Genomic DNA, 24,648 nt, shown 5'->3' with positions numbered 1-24,648 from the left:
ACCTACATCAAAAAGAAGATTGTCAGAAGCGTTAAGCAAAGGCATCCCTCACAGCTTCACACATCCAAGTCTGGAAGTGCTGGACTTGTCCTTTCCGTGTGACTTACAATGCAAGTACATGCAAGTAAATGAAGTTTTAAAAGGTGACTCTTCTGTGATGCTAACGCGGTTGAAAAGGTTGGTTTGTGTGTGTTCTACCTCCACACACAGAGCGCGGCTCCGTGGGGAAGGAGCGTGTGCTGGCACCTGCCACGGCAAAGCCACCGTAGGGCCGGGCCTGCCCTGTGCCAGGGATTTTATAGCAAAAAGAAAGAGAAGATAATCAGTAACGCCAAAATTCTGGGGGAAAAAAAGGTAGGAGGAAAGCTGAATGAATGAATGAATGAATGATTCCCCTGCTGCCCCAGCAGCACCCCAGGGCCACGCGGCGTGCGACCGCCACGCTGGTCGTGCAGCGAGGAACCGAATCACCACGAGCCAAAACCCCGGGGCAGCTCACACGGGGGCACGACGAGGGGCCGGCCCACCTGCCCTCCCACCTCCCGCGACCGCCCACCCGCCCCGGGATAAGCGGCGGCGGGGCCGGGGAGCGACCCACCCACCTGGGCTGCTCCACCAGCTGCACCGGGAGGGCGGCGGGGCCGTCCCCCGCCATGGCGGCTCCGGCGGTCACGGGGCCCGCACACGCCGCGTCCTTCCGGGCGGCAGCGCCGGCGGCCCAGCCCCGGCCCGCCCTGCTCGGCCCCGGGCACCCCGCGGCCCCTCGCCCACCGCAGCCCAGGCGGGACAGGAAAGCTGCTGCCACGTGCCAAGGAAGCGTTTAGGGGTTTTTTTCCCCCCCGCATTCCTGCCGGTTCTCCGGCAAAACGCACTTGCAATGAAAACAATAAATTGGCAGTGCCGTCCCCTCCGGCGTCGTTCCTTCCCTTTGTTTTTTCTGGTGTGCGGTTTTGCCAGCTCCCCTCCCAACAAGCCACCTCGGGGCTCCCGATCCCCCTCGGATTAGTGGCTGCAGAGGAACTGAGAGTTCCAAAAGTGTTTGCAGGTTCACTTGCTCAGTGTTACTGCCCATTTTGGTGTATGTCTTTGTCCATTTTGGCGTATATCTTTGTATTTTCTGGCGCTTCATATCCCACTCGTGGAGCTTTTCAGGAGTGAAGGAAGCACAGTAACAGTGAAATTTCATTGTGGGTTTTCTGAGGTGAAACTTTTTTCTCCCTGTTAGTATGGTGGCAGAATACAAACAGAGTTTTTAGAAGACTTAACGCAACCTTTATGGGAAAAAAAAATTCTGTCAGAAACCATAACAATGTCAAATGACCAACAACAGGAAAATCTGGAGACCCAGTAAATACGGCAGATGCATCTAGGAGCCTGTGAGAACCCCAGGCCTTGTGGAGATGGGGAGGCAGAGCTGGTCTGTTGGGGGTTTTGCATTGCTCAGTTGAAGGCAGAAGCAGAAATTATCGTGTAAAAATCTTTATAAAGCCATTGCTTTGCAAGGCCCGTGCATTTTAACAGTTCAGGCCTTTAAAACTGCTGCTCCAGGACTTGCTTATGGCAAACACAGCCCATGTAAACTGTTCAGCAACACCAAGTGAGGCAAATGGGCTGCACTGGGGGCTGAGCAGCACTGCCAGTCCCAGTGTCTGGACCACCTTTCACCGAATCACGGGATGGGTCAGGTTGGAAGGGACCACAGTGGGTCATCTGGTCCAACGTCCCTGTTCAAGCAGGGTCATCCTAAACCACATTACACAGGATTGCGTCCAGACAGTTCCTGAATATCTCCAGTGAAGGAGACTCCACAACCTCTCTGGGCAACCCGTTCCAGTGCATGGTCACCTGCAGAGTAAAGAAGTTTTTCCTCGTGTTCAGGTGGAACTTCCCATGCACCACTTTCTGCCCATTGTCTCTTGTCCTATTGCTTGTCACCATGGACCAGAGCCTGGCTCCATCCTCTTGACACCCTCCCTTTAGCTAATTATACACATTAATGAGGACCCCTCTTAGTCGCCTCTTCTCGAAGCTGGAGAGGCCTAGCTCCCTTAGCCTTTCCTCCTAAGAGATTCTCCAAACCCCTGACCAGCTCAGTAGGTCTCCGCTGGCCCCGCTCTAGGAGCTCCATGTCTCTTGTACCGAGGAGCCCGCAGCTGCACACAGCACTGCAAATGTGGCCTCATCAGGGCTGAGCAGAGGGGCAGAATCACCTCCCTCGACCCTTCCGAACCCTTCCAGGGACCCACAGCCCCGCGGGAGGCGGACACCCGGCGGGCGGCCCTGGCGCCAGCACGGCTCGCTCCCGGCGGCAGGAGCGGCAGAGCTACCCGTGGAGCTCCGGCGTCCAGAGCCCAGGCCCCGCCCGGCCGCGTTGCCACGGCCCGGTCGCTACCAGGGGCAGGGCGGCCGGCGGCGGGGCGGCGCGGATTGGGCTCGGAGCGGCCCGGGCCGGGGGCGGGAGAGGCGCGGGCGGCACCGCGTTCCGGGCGGAGCGGAGCCACATTGGGCAGCGCCGCGCGGGCTTCTGGGAGAAGGGGCCGTCCCCGCCACCGCCCCCCGCCCGTCCTCCGGCCAAGATGTCTGACATGGAGGATGATTTCATGTGCGATGATGAGGAGGACTACGACCTGGTAAGGGCGCGGGGCGGCGCGGGGGCTCGGCGGTGGGGCCGGGGGCGCGGCCGGCGCGGAGCCGCTCCGGGCCGGGGCTGGCGCGGCGCGCCCGCCGCAGCTGCCGCCCCGGCGGGGCTGCCCCGGCAGGGAGCGCGGACAGGCAGGAGGAGTTTCCCTGCCGGGGAGGAGGGCGCGGGCAGCGGGCGGTGGGTGCGAGGGGCGGGTGCTGCCGTGGGAGCAGCCCCCGGCCGCCTCTCCCTGGAGGAGCAGGCTCCGGGCCGGGCAGGTGGATAGGCCCGGGCTGGCCCGCGGGCTGGCCCCGTGTCCCCGCAGGGCTCGGGGTGAGGGCAGGCTCCGATGCGCTGCCCCCCTCTCTCCATCCCTCCTCCTGCCCCCGGCCCGAGTGTCGGGCACGAAGTAAAGTGATAAAGTTGCCCGCCCTCCTCCCCGCCCGCGGCTCCGAGAGGCCCTTGGGGGTGGATGCGGTTCATGTGCTTGTGCGGGCGGCAAACTGAGGGAAAAGTGGGGGGAAGAGAAAAGGGGGTGAGGAGAAGGGGCCACACGGCCGGTTTCTGACGCAAAACGCTGAAGGATGAGCTTGTTTTTAACTTTTTGTTTTTATAACCTTAGCGAGCGTTTTGCCACCCCCGTTTTGCTTTTAATTGCAAGGTTTGGGGGGTTTTCCTGTTAACTTTTTACTAAATGTTGACATCAGGTTTTGTCCTAAGCTTTTACAGTTAAAAAAATTGCTGCTTTTCTCATTGGTTTTATTTATATTGCCCTTGCTTGTTCTTTTTTTCTACTTTTACGAACTTTCCATTGGTTTTTAAACTAGAGACATTTAAAAAAAACCCCTGTGTATGGTTGAGGCTTCAATGCTGCAAACTCCAGACACTTGTTTATGGAAGATTTGCTTTCTAACAATTATTTGGTAATTCTTGCTACTTATGAATTCACTTAAAACGCTTACCTGATTTTATTTGAAATAGTTTCTGGGCAGTGTTTATTATGAGCCACTCAGAATGGCTGGATGACATTAGATACAGAATAAAAGCACCTGGGTTTGGTTTTGAGGGATTTTTTTCGTTCATGTAGGAGTGCTTATGACCAGTGTTGTTATCATAACCCTATGAGCTGCTTGTGTTCCAAGAACTGTTAGTGTTCCCCTTAAGTCCATGAATGAATTCACAGACTTTCACAAACAAGGTTACTGAAGAAAATACAGAGACTGTTTAAAACCGACTTTTCATTCATTTCTTTAACACTGAAATTGGTGTCCTGATTTAAAATACTATGGGGTTTTTTCCATGTGATACAATCAGAGGAGAATTCATGTTGAATATCCATCCATAACATGAGAACTGAACATGTCGAGAAACCATTGGAATTGCATTTTTCAGTTTTTAAAGGTACAAATTTGAGTAAGACTGCAGCTCAAACTCCTGCTGCATTTTGTCAGTTTTTACCAAGAATGGTTTAATGCTTTTTCCTGTGTTTCTTTCTTCTGAAGTATGTACCTTCTCATTGGAAAAACCTTCCGTCTTGCTTGTGGCAGGTTTCAGTCTCTGACTGTAGTTACTTTCACTGGAATATTTTCATCATCATTAATTACCCCTAGCCCAGACCTTTCCAAAATTTAAAAACACTGCTTGTAATAATTAGGAGCGTGTTAGTTTTCTCCTTTCAGTATGTAACTCCCATGTAAAGCATTAACTAAAGCTACAGATTTTAAAATTTAATTTCAATTCATAACTGATGGGGGGGGGAAAAGCCCCCAGAATTGAATAATCAAAATATTCCAGCTAGACTGGTTTCAGCATTCCAGGACTACAGACTATGATTGGCTCTTGTTTTCAAATGTACTTGAGACTGTAATTGTAGTGTTCCACAGAATTGTTTCAGAAAAAAGTTAAAGCCCCTGAAGATAGGGCCTGGTTTCCTCTTTTCATGTTGATATAAATCTAGTTAAATTAAGAGAAGACTATAAGGGGATGCATGATTCTCAAGTTCAGTGAAAAGGCTGCTGCAGAAGGCTTTGCAAAAAAAAAAAATGAGTACAAGACAAAATACTCAGACCAGTGCAGAGCTGAAAATAAAGGAGCACATGTGAGTGCAGGTGAATACTTTTTTTGAGGAATAGGAGGAGAGGCAGTAATTAGAGAAACAGTTAAGGAAAGAAGAAATAGCAATTTTGTCAAAATACGGTATGGTGAAACTAGGTTCAGGTTTCCCAGGGTAGCTGCTAGCATAACGGTTGTACTGAAGACTCCCCCAAAAATTCATTTTGTCAGCTTTTATTAGAAGTGATTATGGCTCTTTAAATGTGCACTTGACCTGCTGATTATGGAGAACCAGTCAGTCAAATTTCCTTAAGTATGCAAATGTTTCACACTTGAGTTGAAATGTGAACAGCTATTCTGAAGGCCTAACTCTTTCCCAACTTCATCATGGAATTTTGTATAATTAGAGTAATTACTACACTGTTAAACAATTGAAGACTACCCACTTTACAGGTTGTACTTGACTGTTTCTATTTAGTTTTTCATTGGGTAAAAAGTCAAGGTTTTGTATGTAAATGACCTCAGCCACTCCTAGAGAAGTTAACTTTGTTTACTGGGAGTCTTGATATCAGGAAGAAATTCCATTTATGTTTGTGTGGATGGACCTAGATTCACAGTTTGCTGCTAATGTGCAGTGACAGCCTTGATTATAACATGGATTATTCCACTTCATGCTTCAATGAACAGAATAATGTTTACTGGTCATTAGGAAACCACTCAATTTTCATTTCTAGTTTAATTTCTAAATTCGAATTTCTAGCTTTTAGGTGCCTTACATGACTTCAGTCCAAGTTCTTTTTACTAGATCCAGCCTGAGGGTGGAGAAGGACAGGGGGGGAAGGACCATTGTAAATTCCATTTTTGTTTTCAGTCTGGGACAAAAGACTATGTTTAGAATTGACTTTGAGGCTAAACTCAGCCTTCATCCAGAAATTGATTCTTGCAGGCACAATGACAAACACATTGACAGTTGTTGTAGTACGTCTACTGGATTGTTTTGTTTTAAATAAACAAGGAATTTGTCTGTGGTGTTCTTAAGTGTTGTGTTCTGAAATTCAACTTTAAAATTAAAGGAAGGTTGGACAAATCTGTTTTCTGAGCAACTGGTCTTTTTTATGTTATGGACTTGTATGACTTCAGTGACTTGAGTGGAAAAGCTGGATAAAATTCTGAGGAACAGCCATCAGTTTGCACCCTGCTGAGAGGGCTACAGGTTTGTGAGGATTGGTGTGGCTCAAGTATGGGGGGCATCCCCTTAGATTACTGAGGATTTCCTGTTTCAGACTGTGATGATATTGGGAAATAGGTACTCTTATTATTTATTTCAAGCTACATGAATTGCTTCATTCTTTATTTCCAACAGAGAAAAATATACTCCATTTCAAAAGGAATTTTTTTATGTTATCAAACTTGATAACCAATCTTGTCAGTAGGTAGAGACATTATCCTATCTTATATTGATGCATTGAAATTTTATGCAGATATTGTCACCTCTTCCCAACTGTTCATGTTTCACTATTGCCATTATTTTAATAAATACATAGATATGTTGCAGACAAGAAAGTGATAATGCTGCACAAACAGGCTTTTACAACTAAAGAAATACCAAATCAAGCAGATCCAGTTTACCCTCTTCTGTTTCCTTGTTATGTTTAATTACATTAGTATGTGATTTAAAAAAATAAAAGTGAGCTTCACAGAGGACATAGGATGTACTGTTCTCTGAATTAATTACTGTTTCATATTTGATAGAGTTTCAGCATATGTCCTGAGATTTTATTTTATGCATTCTCTTCAGACTTATCTTTAAACACGGAATTGATATATATGGGGCTTGTTTTGCTCATTGAAATGTCTCAGAAGGAAGTATTGAGGTAAAAAGCCTGAGAATAATTAGTCAGTAAATTCTTTCTGTCTGACCAGTGACAAGTGTCAGTAAGTTCTGGGTTTTGTTGGCTTTTTCTGACAGTTATTCAGCACTGTGTTCAGAACAGAGCTCTCCAGGATCTGATATGCAGTTGGGTGCTTAACAGAAGCAAATTAGATCTAAGTTATGCTCAAAACTGGGCTCTCTGAAAAGGATGCAGGTGACTGTAGGAGAGCTGTGTGACAGAGGTAGAAAGTAAAGGCACCTTTTTACTGTACTCTTTACATGTCATAATACCAGGTTTCTGCTTCTGCAGTCTCCTGTCTCATTTCTGTGCATCTTCCATCTGGAAAATAAATTAAAACAAAGGCAGAGCAGAGTCTTTCATGGGACTCCTCTGACGCCACTGCAAATCGCTGCTTTCACAGCCTTCTATTCCTGGTGTCAGCCCTGGTGTGAGCCAGCAGGCACGGGATGACTTGCAGAGTTAGTGAGTAGGAGCAGAAGAGCAGAGACCTGGAATGTGGAAAAGAAACCAGGCCTCCCAATGCCTGGCTGAGTGCTTGCAGACTTCTCACACAGATCACACTCTTGTTTTTGCTCCCAGCGTTTGCCTCTGTTCTTTTTCTCCTTGCTCTTTTGCATTCCAGTCTTACTGCTTTCTTTATATTCATGTGCCTGGATACCAGCAGTAAATGCTCATAGAAACTGGTACTTGCTTTTTGTCCTGATGCCTGCAGGCCAGTGGTCCAGGAAGAGCAAATGCAAAGAAAGTTGTGCTTAGCAGACTTCCTGAATGCCGTGGTTAGGAAACAAAGTTAGCTGAAGTAAAACTAAATTTGTACCCGACTTATTCTCAGAAACAATTCTAGTTCATAAAAAAAAAATAAAATTGTTTGAGTCAGCCAAATGGTTGAAATTTGGTAAAATTACCAGCAATTGAAAATTGACAGTAATAAGTATTTTCAACAATGTCCTTGAAGGATTCATTTTTACAGAAATAGATCTCTTTATATTGTGTCTTTCTTCTGGAAAGTTATCTTTGTATAGCTACTTTCCACCTTTTTTTTTTTGAGAAAGGCTTGCAAAGTTTAGTTCCTGTAGAGCTGGTGAATGACAAACAGTGAGCACTGGGGGGCTGCTCTCTCAGCCCAGCAGGATCAGCCATCAGCAAGGACTCTACAGCATAAAACCCTGAATCGCTGCAGGGAAGGGCAAAGGGATGCTGGGACCACAAATGGACAGGGAGGATCTGGGAGCACTGGGTGCTCTTAACCTGCCTTTGCTGCTGGAGACCCTGCAAATGGATCCATGCACTACAAAGGATGATTAAAGCTGACTGGGGTGAACTGACTTCTGTGTGTGCTCATTTTAGAATCTGAGGCTTAATGTTTTATAGCTGTTTACTGGATAAAATGAATTTTATGAAAATACGTAATGTAATAAAGACTTGTTAATTAAATTGGTTCCTTGGTACTAATTTAACTTTTAATAAAACTATCTGAAAGAACTATGTTCCAGGCAGAGTAAGCTATGTCAGGGGTTTTATCTCCATTACAGTTGAGCTAGTGTGGTAGTTTTTCTTCCCCCAAGAAGTGATGGGATGAGATTCTGTTGTTTATAACAGAATGCATTTAGAACATGGAACAATGCTTAAATAATGTCTTAAGCTCTTTAACTCCATTTTTTTCCAGACTCTATCAGGGCTTTCTAATTTTTCGAGTACTGATTAAAAAAACCCACTTGCTTGGTTTGATCTCTGAGCAGGGAAGAACCCAGGGGTTTTCAAAGATCAGTTCTATATACTCAGGCTATTTTTTTTTCATTTGAACTTATAATGTTGATGTCCATTTGAAAAATATCACCAGGATCTTAATTTTAAAAGTTCTTAGGCCTGTGACATTTTTTACATCAGCTGGAGATAAAGTATCACACAGGTGATACTTGATCTTGAAGTTCTAATTAAGAGTGTTGGTCACTATGCAGATTGTTAGGTCTAGATCCTATAGTAGAAATTCCTAAGAGTTATTTAGAAATCCTTTTTGTAAACTGTATGTTTCTACTTAATTTGCAACAAACTTCTAAACTAGAAGGGTTGTGCTGGGAAAGTTGTTCAAGCAGGAAGCAGGGGCATTTAAAATGAGGATGAGGAAAGGTTAGGCTTTTGCTATCTGAATTTATTGTTAAAAGAGCTTTTCTGTTTCCAGAACTGAGAAGGAAATGCACCTTTTTCTTAGTTTCACCTTTGAGGATACAGCTTCATGCTTCCCTCCTTCTTTCCTTTTGCTTTTGGCAGAAGCTGAATGTTACATTCGTATCCTACTGCACTAAACCATCTCTGCCTCAAAAGAAGGCAGAGTGCTGGTCCTTCTGAATTTATCACCACTGATATAATTAGCATCAGTGCTTGAATTAAGATACAGTGTCTACATGGCTGATTTTTTTTTTAATATCATGTACACATTAATGGCATCATCTCATACTTAGTTCAAGGTTTGAAAGTTTTCTTCACAGCTATTAAGTCTAAATATATCTTTTAAAGTAACCACCTTACATTTTGTCCCTTAAAACTTTGAGTCCTTATCAACATCCTGAATCTGATGTGAGGCAAATAGGCATCAAGTGAAATAAAAATACAGCTGTGAGACTTTGATGCATTTCAAAGCATTTCCACTGGGGAAAAAAATTATCTCTAGACTTAACACTTCTTCTTTATTATGTATTAATATTATGAAAATAGCTTTGTGGGGTATTTAAGTATCATTGAGAAAAATTATCTGAAAAAAGGTTTCTTGCATGAATCCACATCCAGAATCCCTGCCAGAGCTAAGAAGAAAATTCAGATGTCCTGGCTTTAGGGTAAAAAAGCATATCGCCTCCTAAAAGGAATTAATTTAGTTTGCTTTCCTTTTATCTTTACAAATAGACACTTCTGCCAGAAATATTCCCCATTGTTCAAGTTAAGCATAAACAAGGCATCAGCTGATTACACACATCTTAAATGTTATGTTGTTTAATTTTTGGCAGCCTGTATTTCCATAAGGTGCCTGATACAGCTGTTGACATCATGTTCACGCACTCGTAGCTGCTGCTCCACCAGAGCTGGATCAATAAAGACTTCACAAAAACAAGCTGACCAAAATGAAAGCCTGCCCAATGAAATGAGACACTTCCTGTTTTCTTTGCTGTTTTCAGTATTAAGTTTTTATAGCTCTGTGGGAATTCAGAAAACAGGTTTGTGGAATTGAGACCATTCATTCTCACTAATGCTAATACTTTGTGGAGTGAAAATAAATACATACATGGGCAACTTGCCTACATGTTACAAATAGAAACATTAACAGGTAGAAGGACAAATGTCTCAAGTACCATGTTTAATAAATTCTGAGCCAACTGTGAGCTCCCATGATTAATTTTTCCATTAGAACTTTAGAAAACTGAAACTTTGAAAGATTTGCTTTCAGTGCAGGGAGGAGAGAGCTATTTTAAAGCTTCTCTTTTATCTCATCTTTTTTCATTCCTTCTTATGGTTTTGAAGGAGTCCATTAATAGTAGGATATGAATGAACAAGAGTAAATGTGCCTGATGAAGTACAATAAAAGAATAAAATCCAACCTAAAAAAGACTACCTTGCTATGCATTGTTTATGTTGTTACAATGGAAAGTTACTGTGACAACAGTAACTTTCAGATTTAAACAGATTCTGTTAAACAGTTTATCCCCTAATAGCCAAGGACCCTATTCAGAGGAGTTGGCTCGAAAATTCAGAGGTGTGAAGTGGTTTTGAATCGTGTACACCTCACATGAAATTCTTATTTTAGCTTTGTTAGTGTTTTGTAATTCAGACACACAACGTTGTCCTTCAGCAAAAGAAGATAAAATGTGTTGAGGAATTTTCATCAGGAAAAGTCTCAGAGTACTTTTTTAAAAAATAAAGTAATAATTGGTAGAAGTAAATACTTCAATTTGTTTGGCACCAGTGTACATGATGGGTAATTATTTGATTAAATTATTGTGCCTGTGCCCCACCCCACTGTCTTTGGCAGCATCCTTAGCATTTTCTCAATCATCTCCTGCTTCTCAGCACAGAAGCAGCTGGTGTTCTCATTATTCTTTTTTTTTTAATTTCCTTACACGAGTATGAATCGTTATGGCATAAAAAGGCAGATTGGAGTGAGATTCATGGAAGCATTTGATATCCTCCATAGCTGAATCATTCCTTGTGCAGCAGCTCAGCCCCAGTCTGTTCTGGGGATGGCAGAGGTGGCAGAACAGGGTGCCTGTTGGAGAACCAGTGGGCATCTGTCCTTAAACATGGGCATTGGCAGAATTCCAACAATACAGTCTGTACTTGTCATAAAGGTGAAGCTGGTAGAGCTGTGAGTTCATTAATGCAGAAAGAAATCTGCTGGCAGGCAGATGTTGGTGGTTGGTGAGTCTGGTCTGGTAATGGGAGAGATTAAATCACCATAAGGGTCTGTACCTGTCACAGGCTCTAGAACTGAACACTTCCTGTTAGCTCCCAAGCATTCCGTATCAGTTGGAGCAATGTCTTACTATATTTTATCCATTTTCAGCAGATTATTCGATGTTCTGAACCTTTCTTTTTTTCTCTTTTTCCCTTTAAAATGTAGGAATATTCTGAGGACAGCAATTCTGAACCAAATGTGGATCTGGAAAATCAATACTACAATTCCAAAGCTTTGAAGGAAGATGATCCCAAAGCAGCATTAAGCAGTTTTCAGAAGGTTTTCCATCTTTATGTTCTATCTCCTCTTTTTATATTAATTCACATTTTAAAATACTTGCTTACCATTTGAGTTATTTTCTGGAATTTTAAGAATAATTTTTAGGTTTACTACTGTGCTAAATTTATCACTGGACAACTTAAAACTCCTGGCTGACTGCCTTTCAGGATCATTCTTAGGGATCATAAATAGGACATGAAATAGTCTTATTTTATCACAGATCTGAGTTTTTCATCTTCAGGATTTACTAAGTTAATTGAACAGTTCTAAATGTGTTTTCACGTGTCAACAATAGAAACCAGATCCATTTGGGTTTTTTTTAATGGAAGTGTTTTCCCAAGTGGTTTATGTAACATATTATATTTGGTTTACTATCTGATTCCAAAGCATTAAATGTATAAATACTAAGTGACACAGAGTTTCTTTTCTTCATCTCAGTTTTAAATTTTTTGTTTGCACACTGCTACCAGAAAGCAGTATGTTAGATGTAACTTTTTAAAGGAAAAGTAGGTATTTGCATCTCTTGGCTTATTTACAGTGTATGACAGAATTATATACATGACTTCAAAAAAACTTCCCAAAATTTTTACTTACGAAACATTCCCTTAACTATGTTACTTTAAAGCCTAGAAGCTTTTCTGCCGTGTGTAATTCAGAACTGTACTTCTTTAACTAATTTGGTCAAAATTGAGTTGAGTCAGTTTTGCAGGGGGTGTTAAAGCTTTTTTGTGCATATGTATTTATGGAGCAGTGGTAAAATTTAGTGTTTGGCACTAAAGTTCAATGTTTGCTGCTAACAACAACAGCAATCACATTCACTCTCCCTACAGCAGCTAAGTTGTGAAAACTTGTAAGATACAAACCTCTCACCAATCTTTTCAATAATACCAGGAAAGAGTAAAATCAAAGAACAGGGCAGAGTTAAACATTACTTGGTAAGGAACAAAGTGGGGGGGGGGAAGGCATGTATGGGATGTGTACATTTTAAACAAGATATAAAATGGATTTAAGTTTGAATAAAGCTTTTATAAACATTGTGCAAAAAATTCTTCTATTTCAGGTATTGGAGCTCGAAGGTGAAAAAGGAGAATGGGGGTTCAAAGCTCTGAAGCAGATGATTAAAATAAACTTTAAATTGGTAGGAATTCCAGCTATCACTTGGGAGTAAATGGCATAAATACGTATTTGATCTAGAGACCTTAAGTTATTATTCTGATTTACCCCCATGACAACTAAATCTGCCAGAACTTGTCTTTTGCAGCCTTTAGTGGCTACTACAGACCTGGCAGGAAAATGATGGGGTGGTTGCAAGTCAAAGGCAAAGTGGATGCAAAGTAGCTGCTGTAGTCAGCTGATATTCTCTGAAAGTCTGAGGCTCAGTCCTTGCTGTCCTGAAGTATCACACCAGTGAAAATATTCATGTTCTTGTGTGTGTGTGCCCTGCACCAAGACAGAGCAGTGAAACATTTATATGCTGCATGTGCAGCTGTTCCAAACAGTTGTATGGCCAACTGTGTTTTCTTCATTGAGATAAATATTTTAAATGTCTATTCCATGCAGTGCTGATGAAGTTATTTCTGATTCTGCTGCTTATGAATAACGTGATGTAAAAGTTCAAATAGCAACCACTCACTACTGCATAGTCCTGTTATGCTTTCTTTCCTGTATGCACTTGCAAGATACAACTCAGTTTTTAATCATTAAAACAAAAATTATAATGTAATTTTGTTTTTCTTTTAGACTAACTTCCCTGAAATGATGAATAGGTATAAACAGCTACTGACCTACATACGGAGTGCAGTTACAAGGAATTACTCTGAAAAATCCATCAATTCTATTCTTGATTATATCTCTACTTCCAAGCAGGTTGGATCATCACTTCTTTCATCTTCATGGTTTTCTGTTTTGCATGTTAACTATGGACTTTTGTGTTTGGTTTGAGCTTTTTTGATCTTAGATAGATTATATTTCCCACATTTTGTGGATTCTGTTAAAACAGATAACTTTTCATAGATTTGTCCTTTTTTGGCAATACTTACCTGGGTTTTCTATGCTCATAAATAAATACTTTTTTTTAATTAGCATATTAGCTGCACAGTATCCAGTGTCCTCTCAAAGTAATTTTTAATTAAACAATACTTTTTTTTTTTTTACTTTTGGGGAGGAGAGGGGAACCTTTGTAGTGAAGTGTTGGTGTGAAATGCTGTCTGAGTGACCTGTGCCAGTGAGGTACATGGTCACAGCCCAGCTCCTTTTCTTTTGTGTTGGTGTAGAAGCTTTACAGAGAGTAGGAAGCTCCCCTAACTGACTACCTGGGAGGATCACTGGTCTTCAGTGATGACTCTTCAGTCATTATCACAATCTTTCCTGTGGAAGTGAAGGTTTAGTAGCTGAGTGGTGGGTTACCCTTAAGGTCTAAAGGATTGTCTTAGACTATTCCTTTCTTGGCAAAGATTAGTCTCTGGTCTAAATGCAATTGAGCCAGACCTGGAGGGACAATCTGGAAATCTTAATTTTATGTATAGTCACAGATCTGCTATCCCCAAAAGAACTATGGCTGTAAACAATACTAATGCATTCTCTGTTTTACCTTGTAAAAGGTAACACTCAGCACTATGATTTCCATTTTAGATGTTGTATTTTTGGGTTTTGTGCAGAGAAAAGGTTTGAAACACTCAAGAGGTTTCTTTCACTCAGCACTGGTAGTACAGAAAGAAGGGATCTTTTCCTTTGACCGTTTTCCTCTCTTTGTAAAGTATATTTTCTTTTTGATATGTAAATCATTTTTAGTTTTCTTCTTTTTAAGTAGGAGCAATGTTGCCTGTGTTTGTTACACAACATCAGAATTCTATTCCTTGGTTATATAAGATGGGCTCTTATAAGATGCCTTTCATTTTTCACAGATGGGTGGAAATCTTGGAATGTGAATGCTTTTTAATTGTGTGTTTCATATAAGAAAAACAAGTGTAGTTATTTTGTTACTTTAGAAGCTCTTTACAGTTTAAATGCAGACATTCAGTAAGATACAAATACCTTTCTTATTTTGAAGTTCAAGCATGCACTTTTAGTTTGTTCAGATTGACTTTATTAACAGGTACAAATTTGCTGTTTACAATTATAGAATTCTGATTTTTTATGCCAGATGGATTTGCTTCAGGAATTCTATGAAACAACACTTGAAGCTCTGAAAGATGCTAAGAATGATAGATTGTGGTTTAAGACAAACACAAAGGTAAAATATATAACTTACTGTTTTTTGCTTTTGTTTGACACCTTCAGCTAACTCTTATACTTGTGAAATCTTAATAGACCTCAGTACTTCAATTCTTTTTTCATTACAGCTTGGCAAATTATATTTAGAAAGAGAAGAATATGGAAAGTTACAAAAGATTTTGCGTCAGCTGCATCAGTCGTGCCAGGTACCTTTATATTTTTAATCACTGTGCCTTAGTAAACAACATTGATTTGGGGGGTTTGGTTTTTTTTTTTCACATCTGTTGTTGGCCTTTGGGGCATGTTGCTGAGCTTTAGTACAGAGGGAAGAAATTCTGTGCCTGATTTAATTTGTTATCTGTTTGATAACAAAAAAAAAAAAAGATAAGTGTTTTATTCCTTGCTTAAAGATGATTTTTAAAAAATTATTCACAGCTGCTGATTAGGTTGCTCTTCAGTCAGATGCAAGGATGAGAAGCACATATCAATTATCTATAATGCATAGACATTCATTTTAAAATATAGCAAAGATTCCACGTGAGCTTTATTCAAAACTGAAAGTACAGTTGTTACTTTCCCATCTGGAAGGAGAAAAAATAAATTAGCCGTGCAGCCTGCTGTGTGTGTTTGTGACAGTTTTCTTCTTTCAGTATGGAAAATAGGTTACAAATGTCTGGGAAATGGTTCTGTTACAGGCAGCAGAAGATTGTATGTGTTATCTGTATATATGCATTTGTGTCAGTCATTGCATTTATGTACTGAGAGTGTGATTTAAGCAAAGTGGGAAAGAATAATGGGTAAAGTTTTGAGGAAAACATTTAATTACACAGAAATACTGACGTTTTAAATAAAGGGCTTCAAAACTTGGCCTGTGATAAGTTCGTCGAGTATTATGTTTTCTGTTAAGAGTTGTATGAAAATTGCAGAGTTTTTAGGAATATTCCTATTTCTGACAGGAAATTACTGAGAGTATTTGGTAATCAGTTTTTTACTAGTATAAAACTGAAATTGCTGTTCTCTTAAAATTTCACAGTATTTATTACTTAATCTGTCCTAGACTGATGATGGGGAAGATGATCTAAAAAAAGGTACTCAACTATTGGAAATCTATGCTTTGGAAATTCAAATGTATACAGCACAGAAAAATAACAAAAAACTTAAAGCACTATATGAACAGTCATTGCACATCAAGTCAGCCATTCCTCATCCGCTGATCATGGGAGTTATCAGAGGCAAGTTCATCTTGAATTTTTCATTTAACTTCTGTTGCATAGATTAGTTTTATGAAAATCTGAGAACTAATGGGTTTTTTTCAGTTCCAGCTGTAAAGACAGAGGATCCTGTAGATTCAGAGGCTGCTGTCTCATCATGTAGGACGTAGCTCTGCTGTTCTGGTGCCCGAGTACCAGATGCACTGGTCAGAAGGGCAGGACAGTTGGCCACATAAATGTTAGGAAAGAAGCAGCAGAAAGAAAAAAGGAAGACTTGAGCTGTTTGGCACCATGGCAAGCAACAAAAGATAAATGCAAAGGCATTTTCAGGGGATAAAAACAAAGGCTTGACAGGAAGGGCTGCTGGCAGAAGGGACAGCTGTTTCTGTAATCCCCTTTGGTAAATTTGTGCTCGATGTCTCACCTCACTGAAATTCAGCAGGAACTGAAGGGCTTTAAGATGTACTTGAAAATATTATTTATTATCTGCCGTGATGAATTGTAGTGGAAACACGCTGTGTGTCTTGAAAAAAAACCCCTTCTCCAGAATACTGTTGTACCTTCCTCCTTCCACTGCTGTAGGCACTTGCACAGACAATCAGGCAGCAGTGGGTACTTCAGGAGATAGAGAGTATTTCTCAGTTTTTCTGTGCAGTTTTGCTCAACAGATAGGGAAAATTCCATAAATATAGGAAGTCTGTTGCCATTGAAATGGAGATAAATTCCATTTCAGTTTTTAGAGTATTTTAACATAAGGGTGAACTAATTATTGGCTCTGAGGATTAGTGTTCTTTCAGTTTTACGATGTGGGTTGGGTTTTGTTTGTTCTTCTTTGGAATGAGTTTATCCAAATGACAGCGCTGTATGTGAAGGCCCTAATGCTTTTTTTTTCCTGGTGATTTCAGAGAATGAAATGACTTCTGAAAATATTTCAGTAATCTATTTAGAAATAGCGTGGAACTTGGGTACAATTACTGTAGTCAGCAACAAGCACACAGTGTTCCTTTTCATCTGTGTTTTCTTTTCAGAATGTGGAGGCAAAATGCACTTAAGAGAAGGAGAGTTTGAAAAGGCACATACTGATTTTTTTGAAGCATTCAAGAACTATGATGAATCAGGGAGCCCCAGAAGAACCACTTGCTTAAAATACTTGGTCTTAGCGAACATGCTCATGAAGTCTGGAATAAATCCATTTGACTCTCAGGAGGTATTTTTTTCTTTTTCCTTCACATTCCCCCTCCCCCTTTCTGAGTTTATAGAGAAATTACTCAAAAGATGAAAATGGAAAAAAAAATATTTAAAATCTAAGCTTGCATATTGTGCTTTCTGTTCTGTGTAGGCTAAACCATACAAAAATGATCCAGAGATTCTAGCAATGACGAATTTAGTAAGGTAAGATTTTAATTTTTCTGGAGGAGAGAACAAAAAAATTAAAAAGATATAGAGTCCAAACCAAAATGAAATATTTTTAGAGATGGCTTTTTTCTCTTTACAGCTAAGACAGTTATTTCATCAATATTGAGCAAATATTTGTACTGTTTTTCTTAAGAAACTTACTTAGTATGAGATACCAAAGTATCTGTATTATACCAGGTAGGAATACAAGAGACATGCTGTTTCTTCTACTCTCCTGAATTTTTTGTGCAGTGGCAAAAACCTAATTTCTATCCTTAAATAAAAACTGTCCCACCTTGTACTACAACTGGTCTTTAGGGCTGACTAAGTTGACTGACATGTCATACCAAAGCCAATGGAATAATTTGATGCATGGATATATCATGATTACTAAAGGAGCTTCATAATTTAGCAATAAAAAACCTGAACTCTCAGGTGATCTCCCCATCCTTCAAAAACACATGAAAATCAACAGAAGGCCAAATTACCTCTTACAGGCAACTGTGATATGAGGACTTTCAGTGTATTAAGATCATAAGTAAAATAAAGTGAACTGAGGCAGGTTTTGTGTACTGTGCTTTGAAGCTGCCCTATTCCATCCATTCTATCCTGCCTTTGCTTTATCAAGTTAAAAAAAATAAACAATACATAGGAAAAGCTTTCCCACCTTTTCATTAGGTAAGAAGTAGTGTCTGCTCACGTTCTGAAATGCACAGTTGATCTCCTGTTGGAACAAACCCTGCTCTGGTACCACTGTGGTGCTGTGCCATTGTATGCATACAAATTGTTTCTGGAAGTGAGGATGTTCATCCATTTTTGACACAGTGGTTGAATAAATTATTTGGCAGTTCATTAAGAGACTATTCCCAGTAATTCATTCCACTTTAGATGTGTTTTTTCTACTTCACTGTCGTAGTTCCTTGTGAATTTGAGGCAGAAGGAACTCCAGATGGCCTTACCCAATCTGATTTTATTCATATTTCTAATTTATATCTTTTATCTTGACATTTGAGTATAACTGCTTCTATAAAATTAATAATGCAATTAAAGCAGTGTAGATAAGAAATATGCAGAAGATAAAATTAATTTCAAAGATTACAATTATTTTTTTAATCCTTTCTATACAGTGGGAACTTATATGTTTTGCATATGATAAAAAGAGACTTCTGAAATAAACAATAAAATATACTGAACTGAAATTCCTTTTAACTGTTAAGTAAAATTTACTCGTTTCATGTGATACAGTCCATGCCATTCACATAACTCCATTTATAAACTACTCAGGTTCTACCTTAAATGTAAGAGGTCTTTTTCTTGCCCATTTTAATAAAGGATGAATCTTTTTGACCAGTTTCAAAACAATTTTAAAATGTACAAACCAGGAAGGAAAAATAAACGTTGTTTTTAAAATGTTTGATGTCAGTATTAAAAAGAAGTCGAAAGCATGTATTTAAAGAAAAAGGTCTTGTTTCAGTGGTTACAGCTCTTGATCTTTAAATGATGCTGTGGTGCCACTACTGAACCCACCTGTTTGTAACCCTTTCTCAGATAACAAGATTGACTGACTAGTTAAAGGATATATACACAAATAAGGTATAAATAAAAATCTAAACCATAATTTTATGCGAGAATTACTGATGGTTAATCCTGGAAGTCAGGATTTCTTCCACCTTCCAGTATTTTTAGAATTCAGCTTAAGATGGACATTGTAGAGACAGCAACTGCCTTCTATGCTCTTTTTAGCTCTTATTTCTGCCATGAATTATGAGTTATTGAAGCCAAAATTCATGTAATGGTACTTTTCAAAACTGGCTATTTTTAGGGTCTAGGCTTTTTTAAAGAAGTAAGTACAGAAAGTACAAAAGTTTTGAAACTAGAGTGCACTTGTGGAATGACTAAATGTTCATACTAAACTTTAGTAAACGCTCTTAAAATTGAAATAGGAGAAAGGTCATTTCTGTTGCATTTCATCTTGAGACAGTTTTTTGATTATAAAGGTTCTGAATGTAATTATTTGCCACCAACGCTTAATACATGTTGGTATAGAAGATGTAGAACATACTCTTATATAAGTCTGTAACTTGTAGAATAATAATTCAGTCTCTTGTTTTTTCTGAAGTGCCTATCAGAATAATGACATCACTGAATTTGAGAAGATTCTGAAAACAAATCACAGCAACATCATGGACGATCCCTTCATAAGGGAGCACATTGAAGGTATTTTTGAAGGCTATTTTAATCCTTTTTGTTTTCACTACTTGCTAAGCTGCTGGCTTTTTTCTATTTTTTTTCTTCCCCGTGGTTTACTTTTCTTCTTGGCAGACTGAGAGTTCTTTGTAATTACTTGTTGACAATTCCTTCGCTGTTTACAAGTTCCTTAGGAGTTGGTCAAGGCCAGCATGCATCCAGGCATGTGGCATGTCTGTGAAGAATTGCAGGAATGGTGGAGAAAGTTCTAGCAAGAGGGGATGTTCTAAGATAATATCTGTGGTGGTGTTAGGACACTGAGTATTTTGAGTGGTTTGGTTTGGTTGTTTTTTTTCCCATTGTAAGGGTGAAATGAGAGCAGCCCTTACCTGTAAAGGTGGCTTGTAAAAAATTTTTGGACTTACACTACCTATACTTAATAAACCAGGAGAACACATCAACACATGCCTTTCTGTTCCAGTAACATGATAAAATAAAGTTCCTCCTGCATTTTTTCATGTATTTGAGAACTGAGAAGTCTCTTTACTTGAACGTAGTGCCCAGTTCTTCAGGTGACTAATAATTCCAAGAGTAGGTGTTGCTGTGGCATTGCAAGATCATTTAGCTGAACAGTTATATGAAAAAAAGAGTTAAATCCAGAGACCTGCTTTTCCTATACTTCTTGTTTGTAAAAGAGAACATGGCAAACAGCAGGGGAAACTAAATATAACCCTGCTACTGCTGCTACATGTTGACTACTGGTGAACTTCGAAGGCTTGTAGGGAGACTATAAGATTACAGAGATGGATGCCTGAGGAAGAAGATGTGACAGAACTGAAAAGCAAGAGAAGAAGGACAGTTGAATCAAGGAATTGAAGAGGATTATGTGCTAGTGATGTCTCATCTTTTTCACTCGGTAGTGATACGACATGGTTGTGGCTGTAATGTTTACATACCTTGCCTCATTGTTTTAATCTCCTCAGTTTTATTGAGACACATCATCTGGTCTTCAGTGTTTTTTTTATTATATAAACAGTCCTTGTGTAACTAGTTAGGTAAAAATGGATCTAGATTTTTTTTTTCCTATTAATTTATAATTGTAATTTATGCTTTCATTTTATCCCAACTTTCTTTAATAACATAAAAAAATTCTAAAACAGTTACTGCATTACTTTACTGAAGCAAAATCAGACACTTCATGCAGATTGTTTTATACTGTTTCAGTTCCTCATCATAATTATACCACTAGGCCCTGATCTTTTCACTTTAAATGTGAATATTCCCCATGAAGTTAAATGCACACAGACTTTTTAAGTTGCATATCCTTAAAAATACCACTTTTCACTTTTGTACAACACATAAATTAGAGGGACAGACGTACCATGCAGTAATCTCTAGGACTTATGCAGTTAGTTTGAATAAGTTAAATTTTTACCAGAGAATATGTTGCTCCATGTTTAAACAGTTTTTGACTCTGTGTGTCTACCTTCAGGGTTGCACGTTGTTTGGATCCCTTGGATTCTGCTGTGCTTCCCCACCCTCTGAATTACTACCTTAAAAGATGCTGGTATTTAGGATATCTTTCTGTATGGAGTGGTGTTGCATCTTTATTTCAGTACTGTTGTTTTTACAGTGTTTATTTTTTCTTCTCTACAGAGCTTTTGCGAAACATCAGAACACAAGTGCTTATAAAATTAATTAAGCCTTACACAAGAATACATATTCCTTTTATTTCTAAGGTATGTGTCAGTGGAGCCTTGCATTTGCTTCAATAAATGATTAATAGTGAATAAAAGCTTTTAAATAAATACAGTGCTTCCAGAAATAGATCATCTAAAATACAATCTCCACCATAAAGTAGCACTGATGCACTGCTGGCAGCTTTGCAATGAAAAGAAAGTAAATTTCAAGTGTCATCTGAGTGCTTTTTATAATATGTACTATGATATACTTCTAAAATACTCAATTACCATATTCTACTTGGTGTGGAAAATCGCATTCCTGAAGAGAAGTATAAAAAGTGGAATTTGTATAATTAAAAATGTGATTATGAATGTAAATTTTATGAACATAAAAAATTAAAATTTGAATTCCTTTTGTTCAGAAGCTATCTTAAAATGTCCGTGTTGTATGAGTTACAGAACTGTGGTAGTAGAACAAACCAGCCATTATCATAGAATCACTGAAATCATTGCCTAATCTGGAAAGAACAGAATCAAACCCCAGCGATAAGAGATGACTATTTCCATCTCGTGTGGGTCTGTGATTTTGCTTGCAAAAATTCACAGCATTACAGAATGTGTCATGAAATATTAGAGGTGCCTATTTTTTATCCTTAAATTCTATTTAGAACTGTGTGTGCCTTTTTTTTTTAAATTAGACTTAGTGTGTGTAGAACTTGCTTGAGCCAGAAGATGCAATTATGTCTCTAAATGGTTTTGAGTGTAGATCCATTCTTTCCTGATAATTACTGTCTTATTTTATTTCCTGGGGTTTTGTGGTTGTGGTTTATTTTGTTGTTGTTTGGGATATTTTTTATCTGTTTGTTTTTTCAGTAAGTCAGTAAAGGAACTAATTTCTGGAGCTTCCAAAATTTTGCTTCAGCCTTTTCTGAGAAGTTACTGATCTCTTGATTCTTGGCCACATGTACTTTGGTGGAGGTCTTTTTCTTGATAGATCATTATTGAATTGATACTTTTGAACAGTAAGAAACAGAAATGAAACCCAATTCTGTATATGAAAATAAAGATTGGAGGGTTTTAATGTTGCAAAACATGATGGCAACATAACGAGTTTTCTTTTTCTTTTAGGAGTTAAACATAGATGTAGCTGATGTGGAAAGCTTGCTTGTGCAGTGCATATTGGATAAGTATGTACTTTATTCTTGATTATTGATCTTTGATTAAAATAAACTATACAAGAAGCAACAAAACATTGTTTTGGTGCATTGTGACAATACTAGTTGATTCTAGAAGTGAAAGGTAATGATGCTGATTTTGGATTTGCTTATGAGCAGTAGAGTATGTTGGAAAGATGGGAGCCAAGAAAATGACACAGAGAGATTGAGTGGCATGTTTTTATTTTAATTTTTAATTACATAATAAAGTGTCTTGAATTATTATGAAATTATGAAAGTTACTATTCTAAGTAATTGCTGCTTATACCCATGTATATTTTTGAGTACATTTTCAAGTTGACAAATTAGTAGTCTGCTCTCCTTAACTGGAAAAACTTGACTACGATTTCTAAACCCTATTTTTCTGGAGGGTAACTTGTTATATCTACTGCAAAAATAAAATCCATATATGAGTTTATATTTTTTTAATTTCTTTTGACATAAATCTCCATTTTTTTATGATTCCTTGACTTTCAAGAATTGTTTACCTCATACTGCTTTAGACTTTGTGTGGGTCATAGTTAAGCAGATGAAATGTGCATTGCCCAATGAATAAGTCCATTTGATTTCCAATCATGGTTACAGCTAAATAGGCAGGACTGTCCGGGACAATAATTATAAAGGTGCCGAATTCTGAAATGGACTTTCTATCTCTCTTGTATCAGACCTCTTATTTTACCTTTGATTTATTGTTAGTTCCTATTTCCACCTCCGTTAGCAATTGACAGTTTTTATTTCTTTGCTTCCAGCACTATCCATGGCCGAATTGATCAAGTCAACCAGCTCCTAGAACTGGATCACCAGAAGAGAGGCGGTGCCCGGTATACTGCGTTAGATAAATGGACCAACCAACTAAATTCTCTCAACCAGGCTGTAGTCAGCAAGCTGGCCTAACAGAAAACAAGCTTCTACAAACTACTTAAGGCAACAGTGCAGTGATGTAAACCTTAAAAGAACTGGGAATGGCAAAACTACTGTCGGTTGGTGTGCCCTGAAATTATTGGAGTTATGGCAGAAGTGCTTTTTTGATCAGCTGGTTTGTGTTTTGCTGCTGCATTTATCCCAAGAAAAAAACAGCTTTAATCTCCAGAAGAAAACCAAAATGCCACGGGATTTATGCTGTATTGACATCTTGCCCTAAACATACAACATCCTAGTAATTTGTCAAGGGGCAATTGATGACCAGAGAGAAGATTTTTGTCATGATTTTAAATACACTGACACATTACTGTTGGTTAAATTTAAACATGTTTTACCTGCAGAAATTCTCTCACAGAAATAACCTGCAATAACTTGAAATGCATACCCTTTTGAACACTTCCTTTTCTCATGTATAAATTGAAATGTTTGCTGCATTTTGCAAAATGTCAATTCTCCAAAAATGTGTCCGTATATTTCTGTACCTGCAGTGTAGTAAAGGTTTAGAAGAAACCCCATAATTATAGTGGCATACTGTCACTTAGGTTTCAAGCAGCAAAATAAACAGTGCAGTTCAGAAATTGTACAGTTGTTTCTTGATGTGCTTTCATTATACTTGAATTTTTCTTGTGTTATTTTTAAAAGAAAATAGATACTACTTCAAAAATAGGTATTACTTGATCCTCACCTCATTTGTGAATGACAGTATGGAGATTTTAAGTCTGAATGCCCTGATAAATGTGCTGTTGATTTTTCTTTCCCCTCCCCCCTTGAAACAGTGAAACATAAATACTAAAGAGCTGACATTTAGCAGTCTTGCTAACTGACTTTCAGCTTGCAAGATGCCAAACCATGATCAGCCCTGTCTGGTTATGTTGGTGGGTATTTGGCATCTCTCAGGGATATGCTCGGGTTTTATTTTGCTATTTTAAGAATGCAGGTTTGCCAAGCAATACCCTGGGAATAGAAGTGCAGACCCTCTTTGCCTGATCTGTGGTCTTTTTGCCTGGATTCAGTGTATATAAAATGACACTGTGGGTTTGGAGTGGGGCCCAAGTACCATGACGTTGGTCATAATGGAATCTCTTCTCAAATCTTTGAATGTGTCATAGTCCCTTCAGAGCTGCTATTCAAGTCCTGAACTCCTGCCACATAGTAGGCACATGCCTTTTGTGTCCTAAGATTTTGAGATCATCAGATCCATTTAAAATATAGCTGCAGTGGTGACCACAGCACCTTTTATTCCTGTAGCAGATGGTCTGGAGCTGACAGAAAAATTCTCCTGCAGGTCTCAAACGTAGAAGGAATTTTAAAGGGTCACTTCTGTAACTGAGAGTAGTGTGTGATGGTACACAAAGCAGTGCCACACACAGACATTGTAATAGTAGAAGGAAAAATAAGTACACAGAGCAATTAACACCACCCCAAAAATAGTGAAAAAGCCTAATAAATTACACATGTCCATCACATACATGCAAGGCACTGTGGTACACTCAATGTTCTAGAGCAGGATTTAAATTGGTAACAGGGTGTAACTAAAT

At 39.1% G+C, this 24,648-nt stretch overlaps 2 protein-coding genes across 4 annotated transcripts in view; one reads left to right on the top strand and one right to left on the bottom strand.

Moving 5' to 3' along the window:
* Nucleotides 1-730, bottom strand: part of GALK2 (galactokinase 2) — a 46,682-nt gene extending 45,952 nt beyond the window's left edge. For both annotated transcript variants that reach the window (XM_051797243.1, XM_051797245.1), the window contains exon 1: nucleotides 603-730. In XM_051797243.1, the coding sequence (XP_051653203.1) occupies nucleotides 603-655 (53 nt within the window). In that variant the 5' untranslated portion in view covers nucleotides 656-730. The remainder of the gene's footprint in view (nucleotides 1-602) is intronic.
* A 1,736-nt stretch (nucleotides 731-2,466) lies between these two features.
* COPS2 (COP9 signalosome subunit 2) lies at nucleotides 2,467-23,693 on the top strand. Of its 2 annotated transcripts, none has more exons than XM_051797249.1 (13): nucleotides 2,467-2,630; nucleotides 11,174-11,287; nucleotides 12,348-12,425; nucleotides 13,028-13,153; nucleotides 14,430-14,519; nucleotides 14,629-14,706; nucleotides 15,558-15,732; nucleotides 16,740-16,918; nucleotides 17,051-17,103; nucleotides 19,226-19,323; nucleotides 20,950-21,032; nucleotides 22,104-22,162; nucleotides 22,939-23,693. In XM_051797249.1, the coding sequence occupies exons 1-13, from the start codon at nucleotides 2,577-2,579 to the stop codon at nucleotides 23,081-23,083; spliced, it is 1,332 nt and encodes a 443-aa protein (XP_051653209.1). In that variant the 5' UTR covers nucleotides 2,467-2,576; the 3' UTR covers nucleotides 23,084-23,693. The 2 variants fall into 2 exon arrangements, with proteins under 2 accessions (XP_051653209.1, XP_051653208.1); XM_051797248.1 differs by having other exon boundaries at nucleotides 2,496-2,630; nucleotides 14,409-14,519.
* The last annotated feature ends 955 nt before the right edge of the window (nucleotides 23,694-24,648 follow it).

The sequence above is a fragment of the Manacus candei genome, unplaced genomic scaffold (assembly GCF_025592945.1).
Source record: "Manacus candei isolate 608988 ecotype Guabito, Panama unplaced genomic scaffold, ASM2559294v1 h1tg000046l, whole genome shotgun sequence".
Classification (NCBI taxonomy): Eukaryota; Metazoa; Chordata; class Aves; order Passeriformes; family Pipridae; genus Manacus; species Manacus candei.
Note: the sequence above shows the minus strand (reverse complement) of the source record. Positions and strands in the feature narration are given on the sequence as shown.